This window comes from Neophocaena asiaeorientalis, unplaced genomic scaffold (assembly GCF_003031525.2).
Source record: "Neophocaena asiaeorientalis asiaeorientalis breed wild unplaced genomic scaffold, Neophocaena_asiaeorientalis_V1.1 scaffold249, whole genome shotgun sequence".
Lineage (NCBI taxonomy): Eukaryota > Metazoa > Chordata > Mammalia > Artiodactyla > Phocoenidae > Neophocaena > Neophocaena asiaeorientalis.
Window position 1 is genome coordinate 5517745 of NW_020172625.1, and position 13741 is coordinate 5531485.

At 36.1% G+C, this 13741-nt stretch overlaps 1 protein-coding gene across 4 annotated transcripts in view; it reads left to right on the forward strand.

Annotated features, from left to right (window-relative positions):
* Window positions 1-13741, forward strand: part of CARNMT1 (carnosine N-methyltransferase 1) — a 49907-nt gene that overhangs the window by 10163 nt on the left and 26003 nt on the right. For all 4 annotated transcript variants that reach the window (XM_024738939.1, XM_024738936.1, XM_024738937.1 and 1 more), the window contains exons 2-3: window positions 6943-7138; window positions 7979-8142. In XM_024738939.1, coding sequence (XP_024594707.1) covers window positions 6950-7138; window positions 7979-8142 — 353 coding nt within the window. In that variant the 5' untranslated portion in view covers window positions 6943-6949. The remainder of the gene's footprint in view (window positions 1-6942; window positions 7139-7978; window positions 8143-13741) is intronic.

Here is a 13741-nt window from a genome sequence, read left to right on the forward strand (position 1 = left end):
GGGCTGCAAAAACACAGCAGTTTTGTGATGAGCGAGTGAATGATGCTGCTCAGTGCCTTTAACTGGTGGGTGAAATTAAGATCGGAGATGGTCCGGATGTTCTAAAATTTGCAGAGTTTTTAAGGGGGAAATGAGGGAAAGCACTGTAGGAGCCGCTTTTATGATTTTTTTTCTGCAAATATTTATCGAATTCTCACTGTGGGTTGGGCACAGTGGTAGAACTTTTAAACTTCCTAACTTTCATTTTTCTTGTAGATAAATCGTAAAGTAGCTTAGTCACAAAATTATAATTCCAAGATCTGAAAGGGACTTAAAACAATTGGATTTTCAGGTAAAGAAAGCACTTTTATTCGTGTGAGAGATGAGTACACCGACGGCGATGTTCTGAGTCTGCAGTTGGAATCAGATAGATGTGACCTCCTACTGAAGTAAAACTGTTCCCTTAGATGGGCTCCTGCTGTGCTTTATGCAAATTTTTAAATATTGCTTGACTGACCTCCTCAAGGGCAGGGACTGAGCCTTATTTATTTTTACGTTGCCAGTGCTTGGCATGTTGTTGGAGCTCTATTTTTAACAAATAAGACAAGTAGTAGCAAAGGAGTACATTTGTCATTCCCAAATAGTTTGTCAATTTGTAACTGATGGTTAAACTAGTTTGTTACTATTCTGAATTTTAAAACTTGCTTAATGAAAGCTTAAAGTTACTTCTGACTCTGATTAAATTGGTGACATGAAGTTTTGAAGTTGAGAGATCTTGATGAAATAATTTACTAATTAAACTCGGGCATAGGAGCCATGAATTGCATTACTTATGGAGCTCAAAAGGGAATTAGTAACATGGGGATTTGATTTAGTATCAACGGAGTGAGGAAGGCAGACAACTGGAGCATTGAACTTGTTACAAGTATTGTGTCTGGAAGAACCATGCAGCGAGGGGAAGAAGCTGACAATAGATAGCCAGAAGTGTTAGCTGCAGAGAAGTCTGGTATATTTTACTGTTGAAAAATGTAGAAAGAATACTGGGAAATGTCTTGGGACTACTGTGGACTCAGTTAAAATGTGTGTTTGTACGCAGTTCTAATATATTGGGACTAATTTAAAATTGATATTTATGGTTGAGTATCAGCTGGGCCTTTTTGTGGGGGAGGGCAGGGGATTTTGACCTGAAACTAGGACCTAAGTGTGGCAATATAGAAAAGGGCACTGTGTGCACGTTCTGGTGGTTGTGATACAATTTCCTATACTCTCCTCCCTCTTCTTTACCAGTTCAGTGTGGGACTGAGGAAAATTTCATTTTTAACAACAATCCTTTTTATTTGCATGTACTCTCTTAATGAAAAAATTGAAATCCCTGTACTGAAAATAGTATACAATTAAAAGTATGTTTAGGGGTATGGGAAGGATTGTGTAGCAGAAAACACTGGATTATTACATTCCAACATTTTATAATCTTCTAGACCTGTACTGTCCAATACCATAGCCACTAATCACATCTGGCTGCATTTAAGCTTAAATTACTTAAAATTTAATAAAATTAAAAATTCCTTTCCTCAGTCTCACTAGCTACATTTCAGGTGCTCAGTAGCCACATGCGGCTATTGTCTGCTGTATTGGGCAGTGCAGATGTAAACCTTTCCACGATTGTAGTAAGTTCTTATGAACAATTCTATTCTAGACCTTTAGCAGATGCTTCCAAATATCAGACAGTTTGGTTTTACTACTCACTGCCTTTTTGTCAATATATAGGAGATTTAGATAAAGGTCATAAGGCAAGAAATGTCTTTTGATTAATATTTTCTCTTTCCAAGAGAAAAACAAATATATATTAACGCATATATGTGGAACCTAGAAAAATGGTACAGATGAACCGGTTTGCAGGGCAGAAATAGAGACACAGATGCAGAGAACAAACGTATGGACACCAAGGGGGGGAAAGCAGCAGGGGGGAGTGGTGATGGGGGGATGAATTGGGAGATTGGGATTGCCATGTATACATTAATATGTATTAAATGGATAACTAATAAGAACCTGCTGTGTAAAAAAAATAAAATTCAAAATTCAGAAAAAAAGAATTCTCTTTCCAGTGGCTTCCAGTCCTGTACTTTCTACAGATTTTGCTTAGATGACATATTCTGACTGAGGTAAAAATGATGATAGCATTGTACTGAATAGCAAAAAATGTTAGCCTTAAAATACTGCTCTTGTTATGAATGGAGATACCTACTCACAGAAGAAATACTACATTTGAAATATCAAACGTCGTCAGAAATGTCCTACTTTTAGAAATAGCAGTTAGGTGAGATCTTAAAAACTGAGATGTAGAGCTCATTTTTACAGGTGAGGGGATATGGTGAGCACCTTGCCTAGGGTTATACAACCAAATTGTGGTAGAGTCTGGCCTGAAATCCAAAGTCATTAACTAAAAATTTACCCTGCATTAGTAAGTGGTGGTACTAGTAAGACAATTTTAACCTTGGGCATTTAATAAATATTTTAAATGGATTGAGACAGACTCTCCTCTGAAAAGGTATGCTTACGTGTTTGGAATTCTAGAATAGTTCAACAGGTGCAGAGGAATGGGTCTATGACCTTAGCCCTTGGCTAGATCCAGCACTGGACCCACTTTGAGTCAGAGTTGGGGTCACTGCTGAGATCAGCCTTCTAGAGAGAGCTGGAGGTAGGGATACCCTTGAGGAAATGTGGCTGCTGACTGTATTCTCCTCTTAGGTGCCCAAGGATGTAGCCTCTTAATGCTGACTGAGTTCAGAACCAAGGAGAGTCTGAAGGTTGTAAAACATTCCTTTAAATTAAGGTTGGCAAACTTTCTTTAAAGAACCAGGCAATGAACATTTTAAGCTCTGAGAGCTAGGTGGTCTCTGTTAAAACTGTTCAACTGTAAGCTTGTGTGAAAGCAACCACAGACAGTATGCGAAGGAATGAGTATAGCTGTGTTCCAGTAGAACTCTTTATAAAAGCAGACAAGTAGCCAGGAGGTCATAACTTGCCCACCACTGTCTTAAAACACATTGATAATGTAAGCATTTACAGAATAGTGAAATTAGCCCCAGTTTTAATAGTATAGTAAGGATTGGACTCTTCTCAACTTTGATAAGGCCTCACTTATTTCAAGAGAGTATGTAGATGTATGTTATGGACAGCTTTGCATACCATTAAGTAACCAGGGGTTAAGGGATATGCTGCATCTCATCCTGCTCTGTGTAGTTACATCACTTTCTTTGTTGTATTTTGTTTTGGTTTGGCTTTTTGTTGTTGTTTTTGGCTGCATTGGGTCTTTCTGGGTGCGGCGAGCGGGGGCCACCCTTCATTGCAATGCGCAGGCTTCTCATTGCGGTGGCTCTTATTGCAGAGCATGGGCTCTAGGTGCGAGGGCTTCAGTAGTTGCACGCCGGCTCAGTAGTTGTGGCTCGCAGGCTCCAGAGTGCAGGCTCAGTAGTTGTGGCACACGGTCTTAATTGCTTCGCGGCATGTGGGATCTTCCCGGACCAGGGATCAAACCTGTGTCCCCTGCACTGGTCAGCGGCCTCTTTAACCACTGTGCCACCAGGGAAGCCCCATTACATCACTTTTATATGGAATTAACAGAACTTTTATATGGATTGGCTTTTCTGACCAATCCATAACTTACTCAACTCCCCTGCACTTATGGAAATAAGTAGTCTCCAAGGAGAACCAGAAGTGATGCCAAGGGAGCATAACTGAACATTTATTCATTGCTTTTTACATATGCTGAAATATGGAGTTTAAATAGTGACATAGATGAGTTTTGTATTTTAGAAGAATTTCTCTGATTGGAGGTGGGAGGGGGTTAGGTTGAGGAAAGCATATTTAGGTAGCAGGCCTCTCAGTTTATCCTTGGGAGACATAGTGAGGGCCCGAGGTAAAGCATTGGAGGAGGGGGAATATGTAGATAGTTTTATGAAGTAGAATCAAAAGGATTTCAGGCTTCTTGATTGTGTGTGCTATGAGAAGAGGCATTTTAGGATGACTCATTAATTTCTGACTTGAGTGGATGTGTGGTGTACCATTCATCAACATCAGCCATGTAGGAAGATGTGCAAGTTTTTTTGGTGGGACGTGTGCTAAGTTTAGTTTGGAAATGCTGAGTTTTCAGGCGTGGTGAGAGGGAGTTGGTGGGGTATCCAGTGCCCAGGAATTCTAGGAAAGGATTACTGTGAGACTATTTAACCTGTTGACAGTGAATTGTAAACTGTTGCAACTCTGCTGTTTGCCCACTTTAAGTAGTTACTTAGTGTCATACTCTACTGATAGGAATGTAAATTGGTAAAATCTTTCTGAAAATCAGTTTGTATCAAGAGCTTTAAAAATACTTATCTTTCTGATCTGGTAATTCTTTTGGGAATTTGTGGTAATTTTTTTTTTTTTTTTCTAAAATATAGACAGATTTTGAACACAAAATTTCACTGTATAGACAAGTGAAAGTATCTAGATGCTCAATGTTTGGGAAATAGCTAAGTAAATTTTGGTTGCCTAAGATAGGATGATGATGAGCAGCCCTTACAGTCATTTGTCATATAGATATTTGAGAACTTTTTTTCTGACCTGGGAAAATTCTTTCGATAAGGATGAAGAATTACAAGTGTTTCTAAAACTTTAATGTGCATGCGAAGCATTTGGTGATCTTGTTAAAAGGCAGATTACATTTCAGTAGGTCTTGCATGGCACCAGAGATTCTCCATTCCGAACCACTTCCAAGTGATCTGCTGTGGTCTGTACCGCATTTTGACTGGAAAGGTGTTAGATGACTTTGTCTTAAACAGAGAGAAATATGCCAGAAAGTTAGAAGTGGTTGCCTCTAGAAGAGGAATTATTAGGAATTTTTTTCCTCCTGAATACTTTTACTTTTCTTCATTTTTCGTATTTTCACTGTGTACACATTAGTTATATAAATTATGACTATGATAAAAATCATATGACTGTGATTTAGGCACTGGGCTAAGTGTGTTGTGTGCTTTATTTTGTTACACTTTCAGTGAAATCCATTAAGTAGGCAGAGGAGTATAATGGTGTCTACCTCGTTGGGTTTTATGGAGATTTTTCAGAATAATTCATTTTAAGTGACTTGGTTTAGTGCCTGACACTTATTAAATCTTAATAAATCATAGCTTCTGTCATCATCATCATTGTTATGTATTTCCTTGTTTTGGTATATGAGACTGTTGAGCCACAGGGAAAGGAAGTAACTTGCCAAGGGTCACATAGCGAATAGGTAGCATAACCTGGGTTTCAATCTGGATCTGTTACACTCCAGAGCTCACTGTTGTACTGTCTCCACGGGGGGAAAAAAGCAAACATTAGTGCAGCCACTGCCTATTTGGTTTCACATTATCCCTAACCACCCCCAGAATACCACCACACGCAATCTTCTAAAAATGTGACCAGGTTTTTGCTTCAGTTTTGTCAAGTTTCTTCAGAACCTCTTTAAATATGACTGTTCAGAAATTATACAGTAATTTGACATATGATAAAATGACAGAATTATTTGGATAAATAGAGAGACTCAGGCAACCAAGTGAAAAAGAATATTTTTCATTTCCATTTAATATTGAGTAAATGCTAAAGGACATTTAAAAGAAGCATATGCATTTATGTATTTGTTTATTTGTATATGTAAGATGTAAAGAATGATGTAGTGAACGCGTACCACCCAGTTTACAAAAAGAACATTATCTATCCTTTTCCCCTCATAGGACATCATTTTCCTGCATTTTCGTTTCCTTACTTTCCTTGTAGTTTCTCTACATATGTTTAGTCCCTACAATATGTTGCTTATTTTTATATAAGATGGAATTGTACATTATGTATTTTTCTGCAACTTGATTTTGTCAACAAATGTTTTGTTTCTGAGTTTTATCCATATTATAGTGTGTAGCTGTATTTATTAACTGTATTCTGTGTATAACTATACTGTATTTTCTTTGTTCAGTCTACTGGTGATAGACTTTTTGGGTTGTTTCCAGATTTTTTGCTTGTTATTTCTTACAGTGCTGTGATGAGACTTATTCATGTGTCATGTGCCCGTTTGCAAGAGTTTCTTGAGTATGTGTCTAGGTGTATGATTGCTTGGTCATAGGGAGTCTGCATATTAAGCTTTACTAGGTAATGCTAAATTTTCTGAAGTGGTTGTACTAATTTACGCACCCACCATCAATCAGTATATAAATATTCTAAATCTTCCGCACTTTTACCAGTATTTCATATAGTCAGGCTTTAAAATTTTGCCCATCTGATTGATGTAAAATGACATTTCATTTTGAGTATAATATTTAACTTTTAAAAATGATGTTCTTTTTAGGTTTTATTTCTTTAAAAAGTCCTCAAAGTGACCGTTAGAGTTATCTGGAAACTTTTGGAATACAAAGTGTGAATATCGTCATGTAAAAAGCTATAGAATTTCATTTGTTTTTCATTTGTTTACTACTTTTGTAGTATATAAGATCTTTTACAATATTTAAAACAATTCAACTTGGTTGGCTCTTAATAATTTCAAAACACATTTTGTATATATTCTAAAGTAACTTCAGAGCAGCATTCTGCTACTTGATGGAGAAATCTAAAATTTCTAAAATCAAAGCTGTTCTGCTGAAAATTTTAATTTTGGAAATTGAAATCATAAAAATAAACATGTGCATTAATCCTCTTTACGTTTCCTTTTTTCTCCCTTCTAATTGATGCAGGTGTTTTAACTATTTGTCTTTTGTTTGGTTGCTTAGAGAGTTTGTAATAAGATGAAAATATACGAAACTTCATAAATTGATATCCTTTAAGAAACCAAAAGATTGAAAATGGCTGGACAGTATCCAACATTATAAGGAAATAATTGTACAGGAAGAGAAACTTAAAATAAGATTGGCCTCTGGTGAGAATTCTTTGCCAATTTAAAAAACACCTTTTATGTTTTAGCACCAGTATGCATGAGCGAGTGCACCGAACAGAAAGACAATTTCGATCACTCCCAGCTAATCAGCAGAAACTACTTCCGCAGTTTCTTCTTCACTTGGACAAGATCCGGAAATGCGTTGATCATAATCAAGAAATACTACTCACCATTGTGAATGATTGCATACATATGTTTGAAAATAAAGAATATGGAGAAGACGTATGTGCAAGTTTGTTCTATTTGTTTTTATTTTAGGGTTTGACTTCTATATTTTGAGATCTTTATCTTCCTGGATTTCATTTTTATGAATAAAAGAGTCATTGGCTCTCCTTAGAGAATGTTTTCACTTGTATGTTCAGTCATTTTATTAGGTTTAATAGAACAGTAGGCCAGAAACTGGATTTGTTCACTGATTTTTTTCCCCTAAAAGTACTAAGATAATTGTGGGCATTTTGATACACTTTTCACATAGTGTTCTGCCTATTGTGGCGTATGGAGTTAGTGACTTACATTTTTATCAACAACTTTCCGAGCTGTGTGAAATTAATTTCCCTTGCTAAACATTATCTTCAGAATCTTGCATCTATTGATGTTCATCTTTTACTCTAAAAGATTATTTTCACTTATAAATCTCAAGGGACTGGAAGTAATAGAAACTGAAGTCCTGTTTTTGTATCCACAGGATAGATACAGTTGGGCCACTCCAGTGTGAGCCCTTCCATGCTGCCCCATCAATGACCTGGAGGCTCTTTCTTTCCTCTCTTAGACGGAGAGAATATTTGGTCTCCATAGCAGTTCAGTTCTGGTCCTCTCTTGAGTAAAGACTGCTTAATTATATGGTGGTTTCATGATTAATGGACCATACTGTATTGAGGGTAGAAGTGAGACCACCAAACTCTTCATTTAGAATCTCAAGCTGCACTTGAACCCCGGTCTAGTTGAAAGGCTAGTGACCTACCCTCTAAACCATCTATAAAGCCCCTTAGTAGCATGTTTATTTAATCATATTCAAGATTGATTACTTTCTGAGAAACTAATTGATTTCTGTTTTTTAAACAGGAGAATGGAAAGATTATGCCAGCATCCACATTTGACATGGATAAGTTAAAATCCACATTGAAACAGTTTGTGAGAGACTGGAGTGAAACTGGGAAAGCAGAAAGGGATGCCTGCTACCAGCCAATCATTAAAGAAATTTTAAAAAATTTTCCAAAAGAGAGATGGTAAATAGTATCTTGTTTTTAACCAGTTTCTTTAAGATATGTAAGCACTGAGTTTCTCTAAGAGATATTTCACAGTGTTGATTCATTTTTACAAGTTGCTGTGTGACTGTATTTTTTCATGTGTGGGTGTATGCTGTTATATTTGTTCTTGGGTACTTTGTGTGAGATTGCAGTTAGTGTTTTGAATAATTATTGCTCTAGCACTATGGGAAATTACTCTATCTAGAAATTACATAATGAGAAGATTAGATTGAATGTTCATTATCAGCGACCTTTTTTTTATAATTTGCTTTATAGCAGAGCAAAAAGCTGCAAACTATTTTAATTTTCCTCATAATGGCATATTTGTAAACAAGTGAGGGATCTATAGCTCAGAGAAGAGATTCTTAACTTTGATATGCCATGAAAACCTTGAGCAGTCTGAAGCTCATAATTTTCTTTTTCAGAATAACATAAGTGAATAAAATAACATCCATAGGATTACAAAGAAACCAGTTATTTTGAAATATACTTATGAAAATACTTAAAAAGCAAATGTTATGTAACCTGCTTTTTATCATGTATCACATTAAATAAAAGTCTTGCAGGAAATGTTAATGTACTTTGAAAATAACTGAACGGTATATGCTATTTTGAGAATCTCAACAGCTAATGTGAAGTGAAAATATATATGATTTCTATTGGTGATACAGTTACAGGTACTCCTAAAACTACTATTGTTTGTTGTCTACATTCATAATTGACAAAAGAATAATCAGTTAAAGGTTAATGAAATGAAAATGTAATTTTTTTCCACCCCCTTATAGGTACAGTGAATTCTGTCTGTAGACCTCTTTGGTCCATGGATCCCAGGTTAGGAACCTGACTTACAGGTTATATATTTAAAGAGAGACACTGGGTGGAGTTCAGTCTATTGTTTTAAAGGATCATTGTAGAGAGAGAGGCTCCTTTTCCTCATCTTCTTCCCCTCCTCATTGATTGACATCTTTAAGTTTGGATGTATCCATTCAGAAATTTCCAAACATATGTGTGCGTCCCTTCTCTCCCTCTCTTTTTTGAAAACTTTTTATTTTGAAATAACTTCAAAATTACAGATAAATTGTATGAATTGTACAAAGAGCTCCCATATATATTTTTTTACCTAAATTCACCAATTCTTAGCATTGTACATTTGCTTTTTTATTTCCTTTCCTATTTTCCTTCCTTCCTCCTTCCCCCCTTTATGTGTTAGTCTGTAGCCGTACATATTCACGATAATTACTTAAACTATTTGAGAGATTAGTTTCCATATATCATGCTTTTTCACTGCTTAATACTTGAGTTTTTTTCCTTAAGAACAATGATACTTACATAAGCATATAGTGCAGTTACCAGATTGAGGACATTTAAACTTGGTTACTGCTTTCTAATCAATGGTCTATATTTAAGTTTCATAAATTATCCTAATAATGTCCTTTATGACACTTATTTTTCTGTACAGTTTAGGATCCAATCCAGGATATTGTGTTATGTTTAATTCTAATGTCTTTAATCTGGAACAGTTCCTAGGCCTTTTTTGACTTTCATGACATTAACATTTTTGAAGAATACAAGTAAGTTATTTTATAGACTCTTCCTCAGTTTGACATTGTCTGATGTTTCTTCATGATTAGATCTAGATTATATGTCCTCTCTCAAAATAATAGATAATTGATGTTGTATCCTTTTCAGGATATCACCTTCAGAGACATGCAAAGTCTGTTAGCCCATCATTGATGATTCTAATCAAGATGTTATTTGGTTTTCCCACTGTTTAGTTACTGTTTCTCTTCTTTTTTAAAAAAAAAATTAATTAATTAATTAATTTCACCACGTTGGGTCTTCGTTGCTGAGCGCAGGCTTTCTCTAGTTGCGGTGAGCGGGGGCTGCTCTTCGTTGTGGTGCGCGGGCTTCTCATTGCGGCAGCTTCTCTCATTGCAGAGCATGGGCTCTAGACGCTCGGGCTTCAGTAGTTGTGGCTCACGAGCTCTAGAGCACAGACTCAGTAGTTGTGGCACATGGGCATAGTTGCTCCATGGCATGTGGGATCTTCCCGGACCAGGGCTCGAACCCATGTCCCCTGCATTGGCAGGTGGACTCTCAACCACTGCGCCACCGGAGAAGTCCCTGGCTTTTTTTTATGGAAGTAAGCAGATAAGTACTTTTTTCTTTTTAAGTACCCCCTTTTTCATACACAAAATGGAGCATACTATATATTTTATTTTGCACTTGCCTTTTTCCACTTAATCCTCGATTAGCTCTGTATCAGTTCATGGAAATCTTACTCAATCTTTTTTTTTTTTAAACAGTTTCAGAATACTTCAACCAGTCTCTTATATTTGGCTATTTAAGTAAAGTAGCTGGCAGTATCTTGCAATTATAATGCTACAGTTAATAACCTTGTGCATGTATATTTTTGTATTTTTGGAGATGTATCTTTAGTGTAAATTCTTAGATGTGGAATTGCTGCATCTGAAAGGTAAATGTATATTGGTTGCTGTGCAACAAAATACCATAAATTTAACTGCTTAAAACAACACATATTTATTATTTCATAGTTTCTGTGGGTCAGAAGTCTGGGCATGGCTTCACTGAGTTCTCTGTATAGGATCTTATAAGACTGTAATCAAGATGTCTGCTGGGCTGTGTTCTCATCTAGAGGCTTGACTGTAGAAGCATTGACTTCCAGGCTCACTCAGGTTGTTGGCAGGATTTGTTTCATTGTGGTTTCAAAGTAACCATGTCAAAGGAAACAATTAAGTGGCATTAGTACATTCACAGTATTGTGCATCCATCATCTCTGTATACTTCTAAAACGTTTTCATCAACCCAGAATAAATCCCATACCCATTAAACAGTTACTCGTCATTCTCTTCACCCCATTCCCCACCTTTGTCAGCAGTGTGACTAGATGTGGTTTTCTTTGTGTTTCTCCCACTTGAGGTTGGCTTTGCTTTTGGGGGTTTGAGTAGATATATATCACCAAATCAATAATTCTTTGCTCTTATCTCTTCACATGTTTCTCCTGCCTTTTTCTCTATTTCTTTCTCTTAGCGTTGCCAGTTACATATATATTAAACTGTTTGCTATTGTCTCTCAGGTTTCAAGTGGCTCTTTTTCTACATTGCCCCTCCCCGTTAACTCGTTTTATATTTTAGTTCGGATAATTTCTATTGACTTCACTTGAACTTCACTGATTCTTTATTATGCCAGTCTGTTGATAAGCCCATTGAAAGAATTTAAAATATGTTTTATTTAGTGAGCCTTTAACATGTAATGGATGCTGGTCCACCTTGTTTGAATACTTTTATGTCTGTGTGCCATGTAGATTGTCTTTAGCTGAATAAGTATGAAAATCACCCAATGTATTTCTGCTTGTGACCAGTAGTTTTTTGGCATGCTGTGCTGTAATTATGTTCTGAACACACAGTTGAAGAGATAATAGATTCGTTGTATACTTTTGATTTTTTTTAATCACTTAAAGCTTTCATAATTTTTATTCCATTGTTGATGAAGTCATGACACTGCTGATGTTCAGTTCTATAAATATTTCTTCAGTCAGGTGTATAGGGTTCTGGGTGTGAGACCCAGAAATAGCTCAGTAAGCGAGTAACTTTGGACGCCCCACAATTGAATTTATCATTATTTCAGCCATGTTGTCAGACTTAAAAAAGAAAAAAAAAGACGACTGCTTATTTCTGCATGTCCAGATATCTAATGCACAAGATTCGGATGTAGAATCGGTAATAATTCACTGCCTTTTTGTGTGTGCTCTGCAGATACGCTTTAGAAAGAAGTTTTTTAGTGACATGTTTTTTTCTAGAAAGAGGTTTATTCTTAGGCTTCAAAACTAGGCAGATTTCAAATATTCAACTACAGATATTTCAGATTTCAGATTTCAAATGCTTGACATATATAGTACTCACTTGACAAGCTTTTAATTTACATTTTTATTGTCCATAGGCTTTATTAATGCATTTTTATACTTTATTATGTCTGGATTGAAGATGATTTTCATAGATAAGATTGTGTGATAAGATTTGACTCTTTTTCTTTTTTTGCATGTGTTAATCCATTGTTAGATATATGATTTGCAAATATTTTCTCCCATTCTGTAGGCTGTTTTTACTTTCTTGATAGTGTCTTTTGATGTACAGAATTTTATAATTTGAAGTCCAGCTTATCAGTTTTTTCTTTTGTTACCTGTGCTTATCATACCATATCCATTAAATCATTGCCAAATCCAGTGTCATGAAGATTTTCCCCAATATTCTCTTCTAAGAATTTTATAATTTTAGTTCTTAAGCTTAGGTATTTGGTCCATTTTGAGTTAATTTTTGCATATGGTATCAGGTAAGGGTCTGACTTCATTCTTTTACATGTGAATATCCAGTTTTCCCAGCACCATTTGTTAAAAAGACTGTCTTTTCCCCCCATTGAATTGTCTTGGCACCGTCCTTGAAAATCAATTGACCATATGTGACGGTTTATTTCTGGACTCTCTATTCTATTCCATTGGTCTATGTGTCTGCCCTTTGCCAGTACCATACTATTTAAATTTCTGTAACTTCGCAAGTTTGGAAGTCAGGAAGTGTGATTCGTACATTTTATTCTTTTTCAAGATTGTTTTGGCTATTTGGGGCTCCTTGCAATTCCATATGAATTTCAGAGTCAGTTTTTCCATTTCTGTGAAAGAGGCTATTGGAATATTGTTAGGGAGTGTGTTGAATAGGTAGATTGTTTTTGGTGTATTGATATCTTAATAATGTTAAATCTTCCTATCCATGAATACAGGATGTCTTTCCATTTATTTAGGTGTTCTTTAATATCTTTAAGCTTTGTTTTTTAGTTTTCAGTGTACAAGTTTTCAATGTAACGCCTCCTTGTTTAGATTTATTCCTAAGTTTTAAATTCTGTTAGATGCTATTGTAAATGGAATTGTTTTCTTAATTTCCTTTTCTGATTGTTCATTGCTGATGTATAGAAAGAACTAACTTTTTTATGTGTTCATCTTGTACTCTGCAACTGCTTGATTTGTTTATTAGCTCTAGTAGCTTTCTTCTGGATTCTTTGTGTTTTTCTACATATAGGAGCATCTCATCTGTGAATATAGTTTTTTTTTTTTTTTTTTTTTTTTGCCGTACTTGGGCCTCTCACCGTTGTGGCCTCTCCCGTTGCGGAGCGCAGGCTCTGGACGCGCAGGCTCAGCGGCCATGGCTCACGGGCCCAGCCGCTCCGCGGCATGTGGGATCCTCCCGGACCGGGGCACGAACCCGTGTCCCCTGCATCGGCAGGCGGACTCTCAACCACTGCGCCACCAGGGAAGCCTGTGAATATAGTTTTTACCTCTTCCTTTCCCATTTAAATAGCTCTGGAAGTACATAACAATACATGGCAGTGGTGAAAGGGGGCATTTAGCTCTGGGTTTTTCATAAATACCCTTTTTTATATTGAGGAATTTTCCCTGTATTCCTGTTGTCCTGAGAGTTTTTGTCATGAAAGAATGTTGCCTTTTGTCAAATACCTTTTCAGATGAAATGATCATGTTTTTTTTTCCTTTTTCTATTAATTTTCTTCTATT